The 24,791-nt window shown below is 35.4% G+C and overlaps 1 protein-coding gene across 6 annotated transcripts in view; it reads right to left on the bottom strand.

Moving 5' to 3' along the window:
• Positions 1-24,791, bottom strand: part of LOC123552393 (uncharacterized) — a 104,381-nt gene that overhangs the window by 42,096 nt on the left and 37,494 nt on the right. For all 6 annotated transcript variants that reach the window (XM_053541904.1, XM_053541905.1, XM_053541909.1 and 3 more), the window contains exons 4-30: positions 24,312-24,491; positions 23,499-23,681; positions 22,329-22,463; positions 21,451-21,698; positions 20,796-21,006; positions 20,097-20,224; positions 19,579-19,777; positions 18,508-18,660; positions 17,633-17,877; positions 16,973-17,201; positions 16,391-16,524; positions 15,044-15,263; positions 14,251-14,397; positions 13,646-13,890; positions 12,304-12,532; positions 11,905-12,051; positions 10,960-11,198; positions 9,905-10,112; positions 9,596-9,708; positions 8,768-8,984; positions 6,660-6,812; positions 5,962-6,212; positions 5,375-5,594; positions 4,507-4,634; positions 3,770-3,983; positions 2,951-3,115; positions 2,477-2,700 (exon numbers count right to left, since the gene is read on the bottom strand). In XM_053541904.1, coding sequence (XP_053397879.1) covers positions 2,477-2,700; positions 2,951-3,115; positions 3,770-3,983; positions 4,507-4,634; positions 5,375-5,594; positions 5,962-6,212; positions 6,660-6,812; positions 8,768-8,984; positions 9,596-9,708; positions 9,905-10,112; positions 10,960-11,198; positions 11,905-12,051; positions 12,304-12,532; positions 13,646-13,890; positions 14,251-14,397; positions 15,044-15,263; positions 16,391-16,524; positions 16,973-17,201; positions 17,633-17,877; positions 18,508-18,660; positions 19,579-19,777; positions 20,097-20,224; positions 20,796-21,006; positions 21,451-21,698; positions 22,329-22,463; positions 23,499-23,681; positions 24,312-24,491 — 5,165 coding nt within the window. The remainder of the gene's footprint in view (positions 1-2,476; positions 2,701-2,950; positions 3,116-3,769; positions 3,984-4,506; positions 4,635-5,374; positions 5,595-5,961; positions 6,213-6,659; positions 6,813-8,767; positions 8,985-9,595; positions 9,709-9,904; positions 10,113-10,959; positions 11,199-11,904; positions 12,052-12,303; positions 12,533-13,645; positions 13,891-14,250; positions 14,398-15,043; positions 15,264-16,390; positions 16,525-16,972; positions 17,202-17,632; positions 17,878-18,507; positions 18,661-19,578; positions 19,778-20,096; positions 20,225-20,795; positions 21,007-21,450; positions 21,699-22,328; positions 22,464-23,498; positions 23,682-24,311; positions 24,492-24,791) is intronic.

Here is a 24,791-nt window from a genome sequence, read left to right as displayed (position 1 = left end):
TAATAAGTTTCGCCTTCAGGAATAATAATATCTGTCATGTGTTTACGAATCGGATAGAAATATCCGTCCCGAGGGCACCTGCGTATTGGGCGGTAATGAGGCTTGCCGAGGCTTGTGGACTCTTGCAAAAACATAAATTGAGAAATACAACAAACTGTAAGTACTTTTCTCACATTTGATTGGGGTGTTGTGAAGGTTCAGAGATAATAAGAAGCCAGCACCTTAACTGAAAATAACAAACTAAAGTGGGGCGGGGTGTGCAATGTGTGTGTAGAGGGAGAGGACTTGAGAACAAGAGGGTCATGATGACTCTGGATCGCTCACCTGAGTAATATGAGCTACATGTTTCAAATGTCAAACTGACGATAAAATATTAAGAAAGTCAGCCGGCCACATTCATGGTCAATGAAATTCAGTTTTACGATTTGTGTGCAAAACTGTGTATGTCATCAAAATTTCAAGGCTGAATCTTAAAAAACAAGAAAGTAGGTCAGTAGGTCAAGGTCACAGTCAAGTGACATCATATTACTTGGGGTCATCAGGTAATTATGATTAAACAGTCTTGGAAATAGGATCAGATGATTTTTTATGTATTTTTCCTATATAACTCACATAATAACTAAGTGACCCCAGGGTGGGGCCTCTTTTAACCCCAGGGGCATAATCTGAAAACTTTTGGTAGAGGACTACTAGACAATGCATCATACCAAATATCAAAAGCCTAGGTCGTATGGTTTCAGACAAGAAGATTTTTAAGCTTTTTTCCTATATAAGTCTATATAAAACTTGGGACCCCCAGGGCAGGGCCTCTTTTTTCCCAAGGGGTACAATTCGAACAATTTTGGTTGAGGACCATAAGACAATGCTACAAACCAAATATCAAAGGTCTAAGTGTTGTGGTTTCTGACAAGAGGATTTTTAAACTTTTTTTCCTATGTAAGTCTTTGTAAAACTTGGGACCCCCGGGGAGGGGCCATATTTGACCCTAGGGGGATAATTTGAACAATCTTGGTAGAGGACCACTAGATGATGCTACATACCAAATATCAAAGCCCTATGCCATGTGGTTTTGTACAAGAAGATTTTCAAAGTTTTCCCTATATAAGTCTATATAAACCATGTGACCCCCGGGGCGGAGCCATAATTGACCCTAGGGAGATAATTTGAACAATCTTGGTAGAGGACCACTAAATGATGCTACATACCAAATATCAAAGCCCTAGGCCATGTGGTTTTGTACAAGAAGATTTTTAAAGTTTTTCCTTTCGGTTGCCATGGCAACCAGAGTTCTGCATGGAATTCAATTCTTTGAATAATTTTGAAAGGGGGCCACCCAAGGATCATTCCTGTGAAGTTTGGTGTAATTCTGCCCAGTGGTTTTCAAGAAGAAGATTTTTTTAGAAATTGTGGACGGACGACGGACATCAAGCGGTCAAAATAGCTCACCTTGTCCCTTCGTGACAGGTGAGCTAAAAACAATTAGAGGAAAAAGTGAATTTCGGAAATACTATAAAACAGTAACAAAAACCTGAACTGAAGGAATAAAACGCCATTTTCTACTGGTTAGCGGTAACAAGACTGTTTGTAAAGTTTTAACACTGTACCTTTCATACTTTGTTATATTCCAGAAACCGTTTGTCTCCGGGTCACTGTGACATTGACTTTAGCCTATTGACCTAAAACAGTTGGGATCTGACACTAGCTCTAGTCATAATTGTAACCAAAACTGTACAAGGCTACATGACCTTGGCCTTAAAGCCACTGATTAAAAAAACAACAGGAACTTTTCTCTAGTAACAATAATTCTGTAAAATTTGAAAGTCGAAGCTGTCTTATGCAACAGAATCTATAAAACGTTCCAATATTCGAGTCACCTTGACCCTGACCTTTAACCAACTGATCCCATACACAACAAGGATCCTGTTTTAGTAGTGCCTTTATTTAGGTATAAATGTTTGAAAGTTGTAGATCTTATTTATTTTACTTAGAGTGAAGACATTTAGAAAATTTATTAAAAGAATTTAAGTTGGGCCCCCGCGCCCCTGTATGTCAATGACCTCAATAGGCAATTGGAGTCTTTTTCCCATGGAACTTAGTCATTATATAAACTTTATAAGTCATAGCTTTTACCCTTTACCACTTAAGTGTCCGGAAATAATTTCAGGTTTTAAGAACCATCACTGTGACTTTTGACCCAACAACAATAGGGAGCTACCTGAAGCAGTGTGTTTTATTTCATCCTGTGAAGTCTGAATGCTGTAGCTATTGCACTTTCAGACTTATGAGTCCCAACACGGAACATGTTCACGCTCGGCATTCTATAGCACGTGCTATTTAAACAAGCGTATATTAAGAATAAACCCTATTTTCGGCTCAAGCAAAAATAGAAAAGAAATATATTCATATAAATTATGTTTGCTTTGTTTGCAATTAAGTTGTCTTCAATATACTAATGATTAACACACTTTAATATTACCTGAAAAACACCATTTATTATTAGATTGTAACACAATTCAATAGTCCCTAGGGAGTTGCTTTTCTCGGTAAATCCTTGGGTGAAATTACCAGACATTACGTATTTTAGATGATCTGTTCCGCTTTTTGTTGGATCCGTACAGTCCATTTTTATTGTGACGCATGCGTTCTGTATCCAAACACTTGGTGGAATGAATGCGGGCTTACACGTCACAGGAATATTTCCTACAATACATATAAATACATGTTTACATATGTTTAAATGACGCTGAGTTTTTGGAACTCTGACTACCAAGTTTCCTAACCAGAATAATAATAATATGGAAAACTATATAGACTGGAAATGGTATGAAAGGGAAACGTGTACCATCAAACAGTTACATATATGTTCTCACGCATTTAGCATTTTTTCTCATCCGCTTAACAGCAAAAGAAATTCTTTCAGAACAACAACAAAAAAACATGACAAACTTACTGTCCACAGTTATTGAAGCTGTAACAAATGTTGTCAATGGAGGTGTTCCTCTGTCACTGACCTTCACCTGTAGACTTGCTATTGCTACGCCATATATTAATTCGTCTCGTGGCAGTCGCTTCAGTACAATCAATTCTCCATTACCCGTAACGTTAAAATACCCATCTAAATACAAACGTAAGAAAGTGTTATTTTCAACACCATATTCTAAAATCGTCACCAGCCTTAAACACTGACAAATATTACTTGCTCCGTAGCAGACCATACAGTTGATCACATGTGATATTTTTAAACAATTTTTGAAGTATGTGAACGAATTTAGCAAGATATAAAACCTACAATGTCAGAAAACAAACACTGTGGCACACCTATCTCGTATGTTAGCGACAGATAGGCATGGATGATTTTCTAAAGACAAAACAAATCTAGCGTATACACCATTCCCTCAAGTTCAAACTGATTGTGTTTTTATATAGATGAAACAAGAACAATATGCAGTGAACCAAATAATACGACAATGCTAAAGTATTAAAAGTAGAGAGCAGAAATCAAAGTGGAAAATAAAGTTGCAATAATGCAAGATTGATTGGCTACATAATTATTTTTATAGTGTTATTATTTTTATAATTTTTTGCTCGATAAGTATGAAAGCTTCAAGTTTCATTGTACGGCTTTAGAGTCAATTTCCTAGAAAAACTAGCAGTCTTATTAGAGGTGTGACCGTCACCCAAGCGGGGCTTAAATCATCCCCAGGTTGATCGGCCGACGCCTTAACTATCAGACCATCGCTCCACTTATTAATCACGACAGTAAACTCACCTACGTCACCGTTAACTATTTCATAATCGAGCTCAATATTATTAGCCTCAATATCCGTATCGTAGCAGAACAGTTCAAACACTACTTCATTCTCTTTGGCAAGAATATCAATAGTAGATTCTAATGTCGTTGGACTGCATATAGGTGCCGAATTCACATCCAGAACTTCGATCGTTACTTGAGCTATCGATTTCAATCCGCTCTTATCAACAGCCTTTTCAGAATAAAGAAAATATATTCTTTTACATGTGGAAATTATAGTGTACATGTACTTTGTAGTTTTTTACACTTTAAATGTCATTCGACCAGAATTCTGTGCATAGCTTTTGCGCTCAACCACATCTTATAGCTGTTTAAGAGCAGAAAAAGTCAATATGCCCCTCCGAACCCCAAGCGGCCATCTGAGTTGGACCACACTCCTTTTAACATCATAGCTGATTAACTTTCTTACACAACCGATGTGACGAAAGTACATCAAAGTCGGAGAATTTAACCTCACTGGCACGGAGGCTAAAAATGCATCGTTGACTTTTTCATCCAACAACTACGCACGTACCTCTTTCTTGATCGATTTCAATATACTGTTTTTAATATGTATATATGGTATCTTGCATTTCTAGACAACTTGAATTCATATTCATATTCATATAAATTTGAAAATAGTAGTAGCTTATGAAATGTTTTTAATTTGTGTTCCATTATTTTGTGCCTGTCTTGAGCTAAGCCACTGCACTCACCGTTACATTGTATTTGTAGACGTTCCTAAGCGTTGCGTTAAACTGTCTGTATGAATAAAATGACCGAACAGCTTTCAGGAAAATTAATACGTCAGACAACACTCCATTAAAATCTCCGTCATTTGTTGCTGAAATAAATAACGTCATTGAATCATGTGCTGCTAAAATGAAGATCGTCACTGCACCGTTTGGTGTATTTAACAAAGCGTCATTGCACCGTTTGATGCTGAGATAAAGAACAGCACTCTTCTACTGGCTCTGAAATGAACTGAAATAAAGAGCAGCAATGCATTGTTCAATGCTGAAATAAAGAGCAGCAATGCATCGTTCGATGCTGAAATAAAGAGCAGCAATGCATCGTTCGATGCTGAAATAAAGAGCAGCAATGCATCGTTCGATGCTGAAATAAAGAGTGCCAATGCACATTTAGTGCTGAAACAAAGAGTGGTGAATCAATGTAATGTTAAGTATTTTAATTATGTTTGTGTGTTCGATTGCGTATATGTAACTACAATTTTTCATCATATAGGATCGTATATGTCATGATCGAACTTAGGGTACCAAATACCGCCCCCAAGATCTACCGTAGTATAAAAGCTAGTACGGCAACACACAGTGGTGTTCTGAATTAGGGAGTGCCAATCAAAATAACATCGTTTGAATCAATTATTCAAATGGCGATGTCTCTGCATTGAACGTGTAACATATAGCGCTTTTGACTGTTTCAGTACCAAAACTCCTCATTTAAATTGCGGACATACAACATATTTGTCCTTAGCCTGTAGGCGATTTGTCAATACTTGGTCAATATTTCAAGCGCTATACATATTAAAACATATGAAGAGACGTGGTTTGGATATATACTTACATTGTTCAGTAACATCAGCTAGTTCGAAGTCCGCGTTGCCCTTACCATCATCTGGATCAGAGACAGTTATTTTCAGTATCTCCTTATTCAACGCTTGGTCCTCGGACACTTGTATATTGTAGGTGTCCGGGGTAAACACAGGAGGTTCGTTGACATTCTCTACTGTAAAAGTCCAGTTGACAGTTGTAGTACCTAAGCCGTTCGTTACTGTCCCAATAAGCTGAAAGTTTAAAGGGTATACGTGCATAAATTAGTTGAATGAACGAGTAAATGCTGCACAATAAACAGAAATAAAATGGAAATCGTTGCAATTTGTGCATTCAAGTAATCAAACATCTTTGTCACTGATTAACTGATCTAATATGATATGAAGATTAGCCCTGATTACTCCGTATACATGTATCGTATTAAGAATGACAAATAACAACTTTATCAATTCTTTATACTGGTAGCTTATACAAATTGTTTATACCAGTATTTCTTCTAAAATAATTCTTAAATATTTGTTGGTGTTGACGATTACTGAAGAAATCAATCAAACAAGTTGGAATAATTAAAAATAACTCGTAACTTAAAAGTGTATTCACCTCATAATTTCCAAATTCGTCTTTTAGACTTGACTTAATGCAAGCACTAAGTCCTAGCTTCCCTGTTTCAGAATGGATCCTTATCTCTAACAAATCTTTATTCTTTGCTGTGCCACTTTCAGCTTGCAGTGTGACCTCTCCTCCTGTAGGATCTGTGCAGATAACCTCTTTATCTAGACACACACCAACCTCCTCGGTTTCTTGCAAAGTTCGCACAATAATTTCTGGCAAACAGACTGGTGGTACGTTGTCTGTAAATTTCGAAAACAATTGTATAAATTATATCAGTCAAATTCAAAGACAAATATTTAAATATAAGCTGAAATCTTGTTTGGTTAATGTGAGTATTGCTGTTCACAATTTATTTAAAATCTACAATTATTTCCAGAAAGTTCTATTCTATCTAATTTCGGGACTGAATGATATTTCTTGTGTAAAAAAAAAACTCTGGAACTACATGGAAATACATTAGATGATATTTTACTTTCAGAACATCTAAGCTAATACATGTAGAGATAGTTTCTGCCTTTTGGCCAGTTCGATGACAATAGAGGTTAACGCGGTTAATGTTGTTGAAGCTACACGTTATACTTAGTCCAACTCGTGATTATCAATTTCATTTCATTAAAGTCTATAAATGGACCATCCATCAGGGGGTAACCTGAGTCACGTCACGGATGGGACTAACTGATACTTACTGTCTACATTGATGGTTATGACGAAATCTGTTGAGAAGTTTGGGTCTGACGATTTATCCGAGTCTGTTACTTTAACTTCAACCTCGTGCTGCGTTACATCTCTTGGTAGTTTACTTGTCAACGTAACGTGTCCTGTTCTGTTCACACTGAAGTCTGAAAACGTGAAATATTGTTAATTATTTTCGTAGTTTGGTTCTACACTTCTAAGAAAGTGGTTACCCTATGGAAGTTCTCATCTATGGCATGCAAAGGTATATATTACTCATAAATACTTGAAAAGCTTCAACAACAAGAAATGACGTAAACGATGCTATGAATGCGCATGCGTGCCGTGTTATTGCGAGAACACTTAAGAAAAACCGAGTCACTTCATGCAGGTATTAGAAGAAAGATTATTATCTGTACAAGATGTAAATGAATGACAGTGAATGCCTTTAAGATGTGATTCGTACCTCTTGTATTATACAGGATATTTACAAACATGTACGATACAGGACAAAGACAATATAACAAGAACAAACAATGGTACAGACAGGACAACACAACATGTTACATAGATATGAATAAATACTTCAAAACATGAACAATACAATTTCTCCCTGTGACATATTTTCATCTCTTATATAGTCAAACACAGCGGATATTACACAGTAAATGCCATCTAAACAACTGACATTGGATATGATTACAATTGAAACATAAACAATACCTCGTTCTCGGAATCATTTATTTGGTTTGTGTGCGTTTGTGTGCTTGTGAGTCTAAAGCGGTGCCCTACTGTGTTCTTGTATCGTACTTGTCTGTTTTTCTATGTTAGTTGGGTGTGGTTGTGTGTTTATCTGTGGTACATAAATGTCTGCGCTACTGTGGTTTACGTTGTAGTGTAATTGTTATTTAGGAACTAAGCATTCCATTTGTATATTCATCCTTGTTCTACTTTCCCCTTCAACTTCCTCCACCAACCCTCCCCCTTTTTACCCCTTACCACTTCTTCCCCCTCTATCTATATTTGGCATAAATTTATATGTACTTGTTAGATTTTTGAAGCGACCCGTCTGTACTATATTTCCATTATTTTTCTTCTTTTTGTTGTGGGCCTATTTTGCAAATGCGTGGCTCTGAGGCTGTGTTTTTGGTGATCTGTGCTTCCGAGAAAAAATCTACCCTTACCTATTATCTTTTGCTAATCCAAACAAACTTTTGGTTTAATTTCTTGTGTTTTTTTACATACTAGTTATTGCTAAATATTTTATCAGACTTTATTCCAATACTTGTAAAATGTTATAATTGCTTTTACAATTAATGCTTTGATGAGTTCATCATGAAAATTGTTTCTTTTGCTGCGCCTAACCGATGTTTAAATTGTTATCTGAATTTAATATGGAAAATAAAAATGTGTTTCAGATCATGAACCTGTTACAAAATTGATCGGTATACTATAAAAAACTTCAACTATATTTTCATCATATTTTAAAACTTTTGGGTACTCTTTATCATTGTTCCATGATGCGCTAGTCCGACTTTTTCGAATTCATCGCATTGTCACGCCTCCCCTTCCTCCTCCACCTCACCATCGAAAAGATGTAAAAATGCCAGAGAATCATATTGTTCTTTTAAACGGAGAGACGGTAGTTTAGAAACAAAGAACACAACTACTAGTAATTATAATAATAGTAGTAAGGCTTGATTGAGTATATTCAAATGTCTAACAGCCGCACGATCGCTAGCGTTACATGGCCCAGTTGACCAGAAATACACACAGTAACAGGAAGTCTTTTTATGGCCGCCACTGGGCACTTACATTTGTATCTAAAAGTATCATATTTTACAAATAAGTATTCTTTGAGTTGCCAAGTAAACCGAAATTATAAAATATGTTATAAGGTCTGCTTGCATGATGATTCATTCTTTAGAAGTTTGGGACTCAACCAAGCAAACTAATAGCACACTGGGTTTGATATGAGAGGAATTAACCTGTGCAACTACAAGTAGCTTAAACAATTTTCTATCATATAAATACATTGGAAGGACCTTATGGTACAAACGGATATGGAACTGTAACAACACCGAGTCGAAGCATGTAACTGTATGTTAGATAAAATACTCACAAGATGAGGCTGCACTGTATTCAAGAATTCGAAAATTTGCCGTTATGTCTGCATCGGTACAATCAAGTTGTGTTATTACAGTATCTAGTGGATCCAACAGATATATGCCTACTGTAACACTGGTTGGGTCGCACACGGGTTTCTCGTCATTTACATCGAGTACTTGTATAGACACAGTTGTTGAAGCAGACAGTGGAATCGAAGCCCCATCTATTGCCTAAATAAATATATGATTTATACTTCACTATTATTGGTAGCCCGTAAAGATCAATTAAAGTCGAAACATGACAACCTAAACTAGATGTCTTCTTCTACAATCTAGTAATGGCTTTTTGTTCTTACTTAAAAACTTGAGAATGTTCAAATGAACATTTTATGTTATATCCTTTAGATATTTGTTCACGGTCAGGTTGAAAGTTTGAATATCCTTTGATATGAAAAAGACATTGTGAAATAACAAAAGAAGTAGTACCCAACACCAAAGAATATGAATAACTCAATTCGATAAAAAACGCTGTAATATCTATAGAGTTTCCATTTACTTCAATCGTCACAGACAATATATTTCTATTTTAACATATTTTGAACCGACTCTATTTGTATTCCTAATATATGAACGAATCACTAGATATTAAAATGTTCCTGTTTTGGCCTAATGTACCATAATAAACATTAGAAATTATCATTTTTATGCAAATAGATAAACTACTGGCAATGCATTTTGTCACGGCAAGAGACACAAATATTTTATTTCATAACAATCAGCAATGACTGATTAAGTAATAAACTCTATTAGAAGATACTTTGATACATAAAACATAGACATACCTCTACCACATACACAAATAGGTTTGAGTCGGATGCATCAGCATCCAGTGTAGAAGCAATAGAAATTTCACCAGTATCTTTGTTTAATGAAAACAACCCGGAATCGTCCATACCTGTAAAATAATCATGAATTATTAGCAGAGTGTGTCAAGCTAATGTTTGGAATTTCGAAAAAGAGGCACACTGTCATATATCTGTTAAATAAAAACATAAGCATAGACCTGACCTTTATTAAACTGGTTTAAAGAACGATTAAATCGACTAAATTACAATCCGCTATACATACGGCCAACAACTGTTAATGTTTACCTTTAGAATGGTAAGTCAGTTTTCCAAAAGCACCGGAGTCTTGGTCTGTTGCTGTCACGGTTAACAGTACTGTATTTTCTGTTGTGTTCTCGTACACAGAATGACTGTATGATGGAGCGGAGAATTCGGGTCTATCATTTTTATCGCTCACTCTAACAATTCCTTTAAGATTTGTTTCCCCATATGAGGAACTCGCGACAGCATTGAACTGAAATGAAGGACAATTTCTTGTGATGACAAATGTATATGATTGTTAACACGTAAAGGGCCCATGAGCAAAAAAAAACATTACATCTAAACCACTTAAGAAAATATGTTAACATACATAAAGAATCAAAATAAAAGGTCATATGAGCCGTGCCATGAGAAAACCAACATAGTGGCTTTGTGCCCAGCACGGATCCAGACCAGCCTGCGCATCTGCGCAGTCTGGTCAGGATCCATGCTGTTCGCTAACAGTTTCTCTAATAGTAATAGGCTTTGAAAGCGAACAGCATGGATCCTGACCAGACTGCGCGGATGCGCAGGCTGGTCTGGATCCATGCTGGTCGCAAAGCCACTATGTTGGTTTTCCCATGGCACGGCTCATATTCATATTGTGTTTTTAATCCCAGTTACCAGCTCGCCGTTCATCCATAATGTTTGAGTTAATGAATTTGGTGCATGGTTGCCGATCAAATTTTAAAGTTTGGTTAACAAGTTTTTATACTTATAAATACATATTCATCATCTAATTGAAATATATTTCTGCTTTTATCTAAATGAAGTGGCTATTGAGAGCGAAAGTGGTTTAAGTCCGTATATAAACAAAGAAGGATTTAGACCTCTAATTCGTTTTGACCAATGGTATGTCTTTTAGTGGTATGAACATAATATTCATTCTGTTGAGACAATAATACTGCATTTATGTCTTGGAATTCAAGCAATACATCGTTAAGTGAAATGTGATACATTCAATAGAGCGGTTTGGCTTGTTTGTTTACAAGAAAGGAAAGGTACTTCTTTAAACGCTAAGTTCAAACTTTAATGAAATAAATCAGGATTAGTTCTATTACCTCCCAATCTCCATATTGTGCTTGTAGGCTCTTTCTTGTACACAATTTAATCTCGGCATTTGTGCTGTCTTTCTCATAAAACAATGCAGTGCCGTTGCCCGAGATGTTTTTGTAAAGTAGTGTTTCATTTCGAACAGTATCAGTGCACCCAATTTCCGCGGACAGACAAACGTCGGCATCTGTAGCTTCACTTATAACAACTTCAAATTCAGTTTTGTCACATGTGGGAGGAAAATCATCTAAAAGTAATAAACATATACTATTTCAACCTGTAAACACAGAAGCATAATAAGTCCCGGTTAGAGAAATACTCAAAATAAAAAAAAACTGATACCATGGATATGTATTCCTTATTCTTTGTATCAATCTTCAACTGTCATAGCAAACGCCAATATATTATGTCCTTCAGTAATATCTGATAATTACTGTCAAAAGTAACAGTAACAGCGGCTACACAAAATCATATATCACCGTCCTCAAATCTCACAGTCAAATATAAACACATTATCCGTTCCAGTAATATCGGATGAATAGTTACTGGTAATAGTAACGGTAACAGCATTAGTACCATACAATCCTCCAGCGTCCTCAGCTCCCATAGTAAATGTTTCCAGTAAGAAGTTATGAATACTTAATTACTACTTGCAGTAACGTCTACAGTGACCGTATCAAATAATCCTCCACCGTCCTCAATTTTTGCAGTAAAAGTTTACAGTAATATCGGACAAATACTTACTATTAAAAGTAATGCTAACAGTGAACATATCAAACAATCATCAACCGTCCTCAACTCTCACAGTAAAAGTTTCCGGTAATTTGGGATAAATACTTACTATCGACAGTAACGGTAACAGTAACCATATGATACAATCCTTGATCGTCCTCAGTTCTCCAAAGTAAAAGTTAATACATACTCCTTTCTAGTAATAATTGATAAATACTTACTATCAACAGTAACGGTAACAGTGATCGTATCAAACAATCCTCCACCGTCCTCAGCTCTCACAGTAAACGTCAGCACATTGTCTGATCCAGTGATATCAGAAAGAGGTTTAGCAAGCGCTATAGCACCATTTTCTATCTTGAAATATGCTGTACAAATACAAAATAGTATCTGTTAGTGTAGGCTGCAAGCGATATATTGTCTTAATGGTACCACGAGAACTTGAAGAACAAATGGACATACAATGATACCGGGTATTTGATATTCGTAATGTTGTTGTTTATAAATAGAGGATATTATACAATTGTGTCTTTGCATACAGAATTCATTCAACTAGGCTATGAGGTCATCTAAACAACTAAATATCGATAACACCATTCCATAATTTATTATATACTCACATATAACGTCACTTTGACCTTCCAGTGTGTATGTCAATGTTTTGAAATTTGTGTCGACATCAGGGTCACTGCAAATTGGGCTAAATACAACCTTGTCAGTTTCATCTTTTACGGAGGCTTTGATGTCTTTCTTTTCAGGTGTACATGTAGGAGGATCATTTGCATCCTCAACTTTGATGATAATTTGAATATTTCGGGAACCGTATTTCGATTCAACAACCAGATTTATCTGAAAATATGTTTCTGTATTTTAATATAACCGGAAGAATAAGTATGAATTGCGTATATTATCATGTTCGGCAATATATGAAATTTGAATATTTGTTTTCTTTGTTTTTTATTCTTTTTGTTATATAGCAGTTTTATATATTCTAAGATAAAATCCCATACACGTTTATTGTCGAAGTATCCCTAGGAATTAGATAATACCTCAAAGAATATAAAACGAAACCATTACAATATTTTGCTAACACAAATACTAGTAACTCACATAACATGTATTTAAAATGTTGGTCTTCTCGTCTCAGATTACCTTCCGAGTTCTACATTCTTATAGATCCAGACCAGCCTGCGCATCCTCGCAGTCTGGTCAGGATCCATGCTGTTCGCTAACCGTTTCTCTAATTGCAATAGGCTTTGAAAGCGAACAGCTTGGATCCTGACCAGACTGCGCGGGTGCGCAGGCTGGTCTGGATCCATGCTGGTCGCAAATGCACTATGTTGGTTTTCTCATGGTGCGGCTCAATTATGTTACTTCATAGTTAAGTTTTCAAATATATTATGCCCAAATTTCATACTTGAAGCTAAGAACAATAACTACACCGTATTTATTTCAACATGAAATAAAGAGGTTTGTTTGTCGACTTGAACGCTAGTGTGTGTTTGGTTAAAAAGCTATACCCTATATAAGTAAAAAGACTATGGATATATATAAAAAAGCATTTAAAAAAACAACATGATTTTTACTAAACGACTGTTAACTAGATACGAGTTTTATGTGTCTGCAGCTCTGTATAAACAGTCATTTTTAAGTTTTTATCTAATGATAAAAGTTCCTAGTAAAAGATGAGCATGGTGCAATTATAAGTTTTCATCTTACTGGTAAAAGAGGAGTGGTGCTTTTATTAAAAGTTTTTTTTTCATCTTATGATAAGATATCATAGTGAAAGATTCATCATAATGTTCATCTTTTAGTTTTCATTTGATGGTAAAATATCCATCTGGTAATAAAATATTCTGGTGAAAGCATTACATAGTTTTTAGTTCCTATATGATGGCTTTTTCTATTGTAAGAGATGCATAGTGTAATTTTTGTAATCTCATATTTCTTAACAAAACTTACATGCCATTCTCCGACATTTCCCTGCAATGAATTAGTAGTACACAAAGAAATTTGTGCATTTGTTGTACTTTCATCCTTCAGAGAGAAAAGTTGTGTACCATTGCCACCAGGGTCTCTGAACGTTAATGTTTCATTCTGTACAGGGTCTTTACAATCAACTGCTAGCTGAAAACAATCCCCAGTGTCCGTTCTTTCTGATTTTGTTTGGGTTACCTGTTGCTTTCCACATTCTGGGGGATATGAAGCTGTAAACATAAAACAAAATGAAGGTATCATTAAATTTAATATACATGTCTTTCTCGAGTATCACACATGATTTTGTACATGGCACAAGCATTTCAGTCACATGTATTTCAAAACCTATAAACAAAAAGTCGTATGATAAAACGAAATGTTGGGACAAACTCTCTGCGTCCTCAAAAAGTCAAAATTAGCATGACCCAACATACAATTAGATCTAGTTTGCCACTTCCGGAGAACAAAATCTTAAAAATTTACATACGCCGTTAAAAGTATATATTCTTAGTTATTTTTAAAAACAATTATAGTTTGCATGACGACTTTTTTTGCTTCTGAATGCTTCCTTTATAAGAACGCAAGCATACTTATGACATCAACTGCAATTTGCACAGTCTCAGAGAGTCCTCCGCCGTCAGTTACCCGTGCGGTAAAGGATAACACTGTACCACTTGTAAACGATGTGAGGGTCTTTTTCAGCTGTACAGCTCCACTTGAGTCAATTTTGAAATAGTCTGCAAAGAAAGTTCAAAACTCGTTGACATTCTGCAAAATGAATGATATGTTTTGGTCAACTTCATCCCAATACACACAAACAACTGGCTAGAAGAAAACTTTTTTGATATGTTAAATGTAAACACAAGTTCTTTGATCGTCTTTATTAGCAACTTCGGATTTCCTGCTTAATGATGGTTTTAACAGAAATATACACCAAACACGGTTCTGCCTACGTATTTCACTCTTTATGCATTATACACTGAATCTTCTCCCGTAATACAATATAAATACATTTATTATGTGCATATCAGCAATATTTTGCAACTTACCACATGTGTGTATGGACATTAAATTGGCTGAAATGTTCAAAGTAATTTTAAGGAGTGCACTAAACATGTAACAAAGTTGCAAGATGCATAATTAGGGTAAAGTCTTCAATAACATAGTATTTTGGAAAGAACAAAAGCCTTGATCTTGGTATTTGAACCAACAATCTAAGCTTAAAAGGCAAATGTGTTTACATTTTGCTGGTAAAAAGCTGTTATGCCTTCTCTCCGAAAATGTAACGCATCACACTATTTGTAAACTTCCAATTCCATTTTGTAGTAAACACAACTGCAGTCCAACCTTTAACCTTGTAAATGTCTCTATCGTATACAGTACCTGTAGTGCTTGTGTCTCCCTCTAGACTATAGGTTAAAGACCGATACGGTTCACTGAAATCGTCATCCCTGCAGGTTAATCTCGTGACGACGTAGTCTACAGCATCCCTTACCGTCGCACTCGTGTTAACTCTCGGTGATCCACATGTCGGTTTTTCGTTAACGTCTAGAATGGTTATGTTTAAATCCACAGTGTCGGACTCTCCAGAAGTATCTTCCACCTATAATTCACACAGACAATATTTAATGTGCATGTAAAGTTATGTAAGATCTTTCATTTGTGTCTTTTCATACTGAATTTTCATACTGAATTTAGTACACGAGTTTAATTAAATACTAAAATGCGAGACTCTGCAGAGAATTTTATCAGTTTTATTCAACGACTCTAATAAATTCAATGTGGAAATACACAAATGTAAGATTCTTTTATCAAATGTAAGCTTTGTTGTGCTAAAACATCGATCGTACAGTCAAAATGTTATTACATAAGTGTATCACCAAAACTATGAAATGGCGTTATTTTACTTGCATTAGGTAAAACATGTGATAGAACGTTTTCTGTTATATACCTTACAGCATTTTATTATATCCTGTAAATATCATTGTCTCAAACTAATATAATTTCACTGGAACAGAAATATACTTGAACACGGTAGAATATATGCCAGTTCCTAGGTAACATAATAAGATAAATATTCCACTGCTTTCACGTATTTTTTCCTTTTAAGACTCGTCTTTGTTTTTTTATCCAACAGTTAAATTTTAAATTAGATGTACTACTAGTATTTGTAAAGTCTTGTCTTAGATTCACTTGATGGTTCAAAATTACTCATCGAATTAGTTTCTAAACTAAATTACTATTAAATGCATGAAATAACAAAAAAGTTTTGTGTTTGCCGGAAGAGTAAAACCTTTATTCTAATAAACATAAAACTATATATTTTCACTGTATACTCAATATAGCCTAGTCCAGCTCGTGACATAATTATCCCTTTCATTTCATTTCAGTCTGGTATTAATGGAAGGACTACCAGAAGAGGTAACTAGAGTCACGTATTGGGACTAGCTAAAAAATGAAAACAAAATCATAGGAACAACAAATTGTATTGAGAGAATCTTCAAACTACTTGTGTTAATTAAGGTGGATGACAGCTCCAAGGACTTCTGACCAGCACTCTTCTCTTAATTAGTGATATAACAGATCGCCGTCAAATTCTGCTACCCAACTAAGAGTCCGACGCTCTACCCCTACACTGCCACAACTTATTTACGATGTTTTTATAAATCAACTACATTTTGTTTCTATTAAATGATTTACATTTGTTTTATTGATATGATTAAACCATACCTTTAATTCTAACAGATATGAATGTCGAAGTTTCGGGTTCAGTGCTTTTGCCAACGTCACTGTCACTGCATTTCCAAACGTATTAACGCTAGCCGTAAATGGAAGCTTATCTGCAGCCTCTTTGTTTTCAAGATCTTAAATTAAAACACAATATTGATTAGACAGCAACACAAAATACAACTATCATTGATTGCATCGTTCTTTCGACTGAACCGCAACTTAAATGGTCAAAAAGGGCTTTATTTTCCAAAGCAGGCGTTTTGATTGATTTTTTACCATTGTTGTTGTTGTCTTTACATAATATGATCACACATTGTATGAACAGTTTACATCAAAGCAAAATCCACATTTGCACTTAAAGTAAGGAACTGTAAACTATTTTGTGTTTATTTTGAGTTTTCTTCCTCTAAGTTTTCAACATCACATGTATACATACTGTATATCGAAACAGTCAGCCTAAACAAAAAAGATAGAATTAGCAAGCAAATTTACATTGATATGTGCAGAGAAGTCACAACTATTATGTTAATTTCAATGGAAGTATACAGGTCAACTATAATAGTTTTCATCATTTACAGGTACCTGTTATTGTGGCCGTTAGATTATCAAATGGAGGGTCGGTTGTTGTGTCAGGATCGGCTACAGGAATAACGGAAGCATTGAGTACTGTTGGGGCTGTGGTTTCTTCAGACAGTTCTATGTCTATCTGGGAGTCATCCGTCACAAACTTGGGTGGATCGTTCACATTGGTGATAGAGAAAGTCACATTGATGTCATGAACTCCATACTCGTTTTTAACTTCAACTGGTACCTGTAAAATATCATGAAACATGTTCTCAATTTCTACAACACAAATGGCGAATGGGCAGTTAGACATCTGATAAATTAAGTGCATGACAAATTATGAAGAAGATGTAAAGAACTATATGCAAAACCCACTTTTTTTGTGTCAGCAACACATAGATATACAACTTTGTACTATAATGAATCTAGTCCCATATACGATTTTGGCTTATTCCCATATTTATTCAAGTTCATATTTAGCTTACCCACCGGACTGTATCAGTTGCTACCAGTTAATATCCAAGGTTAATATACGTCGGGAATATTTTCTACATTAAATCATCTCTGTAACATAGCCTAAAAGTGTTTTATAAATTATTGAACCAAAATTTGACTTAACGTGTAACAAGAAAATAAGGAATTTGAGTTGTATAAAAAAAAAAGCATTGAAAGGCTTACCGTTTCTGAACTACCAGCGCGAAGATCAAGGGAGCCCGCAGTACAAACTTTCATTTCGGTTATATTTGAAGACACGGTATCACATGAAACATCAAACAGCTCGGATGTGTCTGTACATGTCTTTGTAAGATTAGCTGGGTCATCACAAATGAAAGCTATGCCACTGCATGTTCCAATGACAGCTTTCTCACTGATGGGTATAGGTCTGGTTAAGTCAGTTGGATTACATCGGGGGTCGAATTTCGCTAAAATGGAATATACAGTTCTTCAACAGTATTAAAGTTAAGAGGTCATTGTAAAACATGAATCGATCTTACGTAAATTTTGCAAATGTAATGATATTTGAATTATATGTAAAGCAATGCAGCATTAAAGATAAATTATCTAATCACTACAAAATCACTGTAAATAAGGGCTACAAGCAAGAAAGAGAAAACAAAAGTGACATTAGAAACTATTTCTTTTAATCTATTTACTGAAATGGTGCAAATGAAAAATAAAATCCTTATATAACCCTTTAACAAACGTCTGTATCAGAAAACGATGTTTTATTATTACGTCGATGAGTCATCTGGACATGAAAGTAAGGACGCGATGAACCGGTCTATATACTAGTATAACAGCTGGTACGACGTGGTACGACAGCGTAAATACAGTTGAAACTCGATATCTCGAACATGTTTCTCTCACTATTCCGGCTATCTCGAAGATATTCTGAAGTCCCGTCCTGAGATTTTTTTAAGTCTAATTTCGGTTACCTCAAAGTAAAACGCTCCTATCCTTGGAATTTGAGTTATCGAGTTTTAACTGTAACAACAGCTTCATGGTTGTAAAGTTAAACATAAGCTTAAATACAAAATTAAATAGAAACGTACCTGCAAACACAGTAAACTGAAACACGGCTGATACAGGAACGGTCAGAGTAGTGTTTGCCCTGACATTGATCCTAAAATTCCCACTTGTTTCATTCGCTGTTGGATCATAGATAATCTTGCCATCCAATTCAATAATCACTGGTCCAGCATTGTCTACATAAAAGTAAATTATATTTATAAAGGTACACAAAAAGGCACCTTAAGACATTCAACATCTGTACTATTGGAATGGTATGATTAGGCGTAAAAAAAATCTTGTTTCCGGTATCTCGACCTACCTTAAATTTTTGGCCCGACCCTAAATGTTTTTATGGCCTTGGAGAATTTTTTTTCAACTTTTTAACAAAAAGTTGCAAAACTGCAATTTTTATGCTTTAAACATCACTGTATGTTGTCATGTGACCTGGTGAACGGCAAGAAAAAGACAAGATAGCGGACCTGGATGTTGAGAAAAGGTAGGCTCCTTATTAGTTAATCGATTTCTCTGTGAATTTTCCTTTGAGGAGACTTTTTGTTGTAGAACACGGCACTGACATTTGCCTTTCATCGGCTGTATACCATTTCCTCAGATTTCAGCTCGATTTTCTAGACTTTGCCCTTGATTGCAACAAATAAAACGGAAAAATAAATTTAAGCGTTTTCGTTTTTTTATCCCTTTCCTGTTATTTTTGCCGTTTCATGGAGCACACATAGACTAACTACACGGACGAAGCGTGTGTATCAGCCAGGTCATTGAAAACCGCATATTTCTTCAAAAACTACTCGTTTAAAAAATGCGCCCAGTGTACGGCCAGAAGGTCGAGGTTCTTCTGGCGGGCGAAAGTGTACGATAAGAAGACAGAAATTCAAAGATTTTCCTACGAAATGGTGTACGGATAGAAGACAAAATCCTGACACGATCACCAACTGCCTTAGAACTTAGAAGGATTAATCTGGCCGGCATTAGTGCTGCCAATTTTCAATGTTTTTCAAAAACATCTTTTAAAGATTATTAAAAGATTAGAATGATCTGGTTTCTGTTTTAGCTCATCTGAATCAGAATCCGTACTTTGCTCTCAAATTGTTACTTACTTGTAATTTCAAACTCCGGAGTCTGTGTATTCTCACCATCTGTGCACTGTATCTGACCAAGTTCTATTTTGTCGGTAGGCTCAGGATCCAAATGAACCAGGAACGGCTCACCAGGAACTGTACATATCAATTCTTCATATACGAACTGTACATTAATGTCCATCGAATCCTGAAGTTGCGGTACACCGTCATCCGTTGCCTAAAAGTGAATTTACAATCATGAATTATTGTTTCTAAAGTTTAAAAAAAAAGAATCAGTGTCAGCAGCTAATCATGGATAACATGAGATATTTCAAACTATTAGTGACAGTAACGTAAAAGTAAAACAAAAACTGCTCAGACTGTTAACGTTATTTGTTCTTTATAAGGTAGCGATGTTAAATTTGATTTAAGCGTCCTCAGAATAGCTTACACTTACTTTCTAACATTTAACTTCATGTCAGAACTAATATATAACAATATTCAAATGACAAATAACCGCATTTACAAAAATACCAGGTTGCTTTAATTCAGTATACCGTTATTTCCACAGTGAACACGTCTCCAAAGATGCCAGGATTCGATTTGTATAATTCGACAGGATTGGTGACTTCAAGATTGTCGTCTACAATACTGAACTTGTCGTCAAACTCAGAACGACCAACAGCTGAAAGAACATTTTATATATAAACATTTTCCGATTTGCTCCTCCAAATACGTACGAAGAGAGTACTTGCTGGGGAAAGATGGAAACAATTTTCACCGAGTGAACACTCTGCCGATGAAATATATAAAGCTTCTTGTTCGGAGTGAAATATAGTTATATTTTACATGTAAAAGCACATCTTTTTTAATATATTTTCAATAAATAAACTATGTTCACAGCGGAACGACACGCCATCACAATGTTGAAAATGTAAAACAATTTTTTGAGATTTATTAATGCTTTTACCAAGTGAAATGTACATAACCCAAAATATCAATAACTTTAGTATTAAAGCACTTTTTTATCCAACAAGAAAGTTTTTTTGAAAAGGGAACATAAAAATGGATTGAAAAGGGCTCGTCAATGTGAAAAAAGTCAAAGTGATATACACGCCGCCGGCTCATATCTTCCATAACAGAGAGTCCTTAAAGTGCCTGGAATAATGTCCAATGGCTGAAAAGTCGTCACATGACCTAAACTTGATCGTCATGGCGTAATTTACTAAATACTAAACCAAAAAGTCTTAACCTACCTGAAACTGTTAAAGTAAGTGTGTGATTATCTATGTCAGACGCCTCCAAAGGAACTGTCCATGTATCTGGCATAGTTACAACATTGTAAACTAAAGTTCTGTTCAACCGTAATATCTTAGGTTCGCGGTTGAATTTGAAACAAATTTGGAATGTATCGTTTATCCATGGACGATAGTCAATATCGTCTGCTTCAAACGCCGTGATGTTCACCTGTAATAACAATATACAGAAAAATAGAGAAAAATAACAATTCTGATGTTACTGAATATTCAGTGTTTTACGTGATTCACGAAAAAAGAAATAACGGTGCCTGTTTAACAGACTAAAGACAATCTGTGTCTGCTGTACTTTAACAGGTCTCCAAAGAAACTGTACGTATACGTAATATCACCAAAGAATTTTAGGATCTTACTGTACTTTAACAAATAATAAATATCAAACGCATGACATGTATAGTCTTCAAGTTTTAATAAATGTTTTATATAGAAGAAACTCTGCAAGTTTCTGAAACTCTTTCTAGTAGCGGTTTAGGTATTTTTATGAAGTTCTCCTATAATTTGTATTTATGAATAGGTATTCCAAGGAAATAATAAAATCCGATCTTTGGATATTGTTCTCCCTTTAAGGAAGGTGGAACTTATTTTTCTCACTTACACAGTCTTCCGTCACTACCGGTGCGGTATTTGTGTACGTTAAACAAAACCTGTCATTTTTGCTATCATCTACAGTTACATCTGTGGCACCGTCAGATTCATACGCTATATCCTCATTAGGGTTGTAACATATATTCTCTTCCGACGAGTTCTTCTTCGGCATACACGCCGTTCTTTCTTGGACGGTCGGGTTTGTCTCAAAATATATATATTTACGTCTGCTCTCTTTGCATGATACCGGCGGGTCATCTATAAAACAATCATAAATTGATCGAATTCTCACTGATATAAAAATCAGAATTTAAGTTTCACATTTTTTTGTTTTGTTTAAAAACCACCCGTATTCCCATACGAGCAGATTATAACTATAGGACCAGGAGAGGTTGCTGAAAGGAAATATTTAATTTGTAATTTTTACTGCGGAAATGCAAACATTTTGATATAGATACCAAAGGCAACACATACATATGAACCATGATTATCTTGATTCAATTCTCTAAATATTGTCACGTCCTGGTGCCAAGCTCCATGCACTGAGGTGTATTTTACGATCAAGTAATTCGACCATTTCGTATTTTATCCACTTAAATACGCGGCGCAACATTTGCTTCTTTTTACCAGAAATAATGTTTGCACACCAATTCGTTGTTTAGTCTGATATTAAGGTGCATTCTGTTTTATCAATATGCAACACCTCTCAAGACTTGACAAACATATGCCGTCATATGCTGACAAATGACATAAGGATGACAAAGTCTTCAAAATGGCAAATCTAATATGGATAGTATTTAAAAAAAATCGGGTTATACTGTTAAAAAATACTTAAATAAATATAGTTTTTAAAATTCCTATAAGAACCAGACCAACTACATGTCTTACCTTCTGTGCACGTGTTTCCTTTCTTCCCTTCAGGGCAGATACACACGTGGGTAGAAGTATCAGTCGTATTCGAAACACATTCAAACTGCTGACCGTCGGTCGGTGTTGGACATGGGTTAGGATCGCAGGGGTTGGCTGAAATATATGACAGATGTTAATCAAGTAATATGCTTGTTACATCCAACACTCCAAGTTGCCTTCTTCAAACACGAGAACAAACATGTATATCTTAGAACGGAGTTGCACTTGTAAACCACTTACGATCATTTCTGACACCATCACAATTATGTAGGTAGGTCGGTAGGTAGGCAGATAGGTAGGTAGGTAGGTAAATAGGAAGGTATTAGATTAGCAGGTCGGTCGGTCGGTAGGTAGGTAGGAACAGTTAAATTAGCTTAACAATTTTGTAAGAATACCATTGTTAATTATTATCTTATACATTCACTGACAATGATAAAATACAACTGCCTGTCAGATAGTCAAATTCCTATTAGTGTTTGGTTGGCAGTTTGAAAAATTTATTGGGTCTAGATTTGCAAAAGAGATAAATAGGGCGAGATTTCAGACTTTGATTGAGATGTCCGGAAAGGCAGTTCTCTGGACACTGTCACTGTATGAAAACCGCAGCTTTGTTTATGTGGTCGAGTTTTTACCTTAAAAAATTAAACTTACTGCTGACTACTCTCCACATACTTTTCCGAAATGGGCTTTAAAATAAAAGTTTATTCTGTTTAAACTAGTATTTCAATTTAAATATTGAAAATTTGTAATTCTTGAACAAAAATAAGAACTGCTCCAGTGTTTACGTGTGGTATAAATGGTTACTATTTAGTAGCTTTTACCTGTCTGCTTGTCAGGTTATAATGGAAGTGGTGACATAGAATTATCATGTTTTATGGAAAAAGAAAATAGGTTAGTAAAGAAGTTGTGAAATCATTTCATTTCATGGGCATAAGATTGTGTGGTTTGGGAAGAAAAAAAGCTATTTCGTTGGGATTTGAATTTTTGAAGAAAAAATGGATGGAATTTTATATGTTTGTTTGGGTTTAATTCATTAGATAAACCAAAACACGAAATCCACGAAAATATGCCCCTACGAATATTTATGATATTACAGTAGTAGTCAAAACCAAAAACTGATATTGTGTAAAATGCAGTTTTGTCAGTTACCAATTTCGCTGCAGTTTGGAGCAATGCCTGTCCATTGTCCGTTATCTTGACATTGCCTTACTGCGTCACCACCAGTAATCTCGAAACCATCAAAACAGGTGTAGTTAGCTGTAGAGCCAAACTCTCCTATATTGTCCGAATATGTCAACTGCCCATTGACCGGCTGGTCAAGCGACGGACATGCTAAAAAGAATGAAACTGGCATTGTTATTTACGTTAGAAACCGTGTGAAAATCGGGACTTACAATTCTGTACTTTGCTTGCTACAATGTAGTAATGTAAAATAAATATGTAAAGCAGTAAAATTCGTGCAAAAACCTCATCAGCTTCAGCTATGCTATTTGCACTACCTATATGTATACTGACTAAGATCGTCGAGTCCGAAGAACTTGTTTTGTGTGTTTTCATGCGCCATGGGCTAAAACCCTGCTTGACGCATAAAATTAGACGCCATTTTCCGAACTGAAGCTTAAACGCCTCCATGACCTAACTGAGACGATGTAACTTAAACCTAGATGAGAACAGAATAATTACAATTGGTGTGTCATTGTTTTATTTTAAAGGATTAGTGCAACCTATTTTGGGCAAATGTCTCCTGATCACAAATGTTTCTAATCAAAAAAGCTGTGCAAGCGAAATGAATTTTCTCACTGACAATAGGACAGAAGGTCATTTTTCCTCCAACTTGCCAGTTTCTTGTATAACACAAGTAAGAACAGGTACGAAGTACAGAGAAAGTGGTATGGAGTGCTATTAAACGGAAATACTGTTTAGAATTATGTGCAAAATCGTTATGAAACAAAACTTTCTTACGTTTCTTCTTGCAGCTAGGAGGAGACCCTTCCCAGTTACCAGTGCCCAGACATCGTCTCCTGGGTTCCCCTTCCAGTTCATATCCGGAAATACATGCATAGATAGCTTCAAACTCAGATGTTTTCTCATTTGGCACGATGGTTATAGAACCACTGGGAATATCTTCCAAAGATGGACATTCTAGAATAGTAACAAAAACATAAAACAACATTTACAGAGTAAAACTTCTAAACTGATATTTCAAAAGAACGTAGTTAAATATCGCTGATTTAAAATTAGCTGCCTCTAACATATTTGAGTAATATGAGAAAGCAATTCAACTATATTTTGCGCTAAGTGCTTAAACCCATGTCTCAAATGAGGAGCACCTGGGATTTGAGTCCGTCATTACAGATGACCTCCTGTAAATTTCGTCGGTGATGCTATTTTTTTTTAAACTAAACTAAGGAATTAGTTAGGAATTTTCAGTAGCATCCTGAG

This window comes from Mercenaria mercenaria, chromosome 4, assembly GCF_021730395.1.
Source record: "Mercenaria mercenaria strain notata chromosome 4, MADL_Memer_1, whole genome shotgun sequence".
Taxonomy (NCBI): Eukaryota; Metazoa; Mollusca; class Bivalvia; order Venerida; family Veneridae; genus Mercenaria; species Mercenaria mercenaria.
Note: the sequence above shows the minus strand (reverse complement) of the source record. Positions and strands in the feature narration are given on the sequence as shown.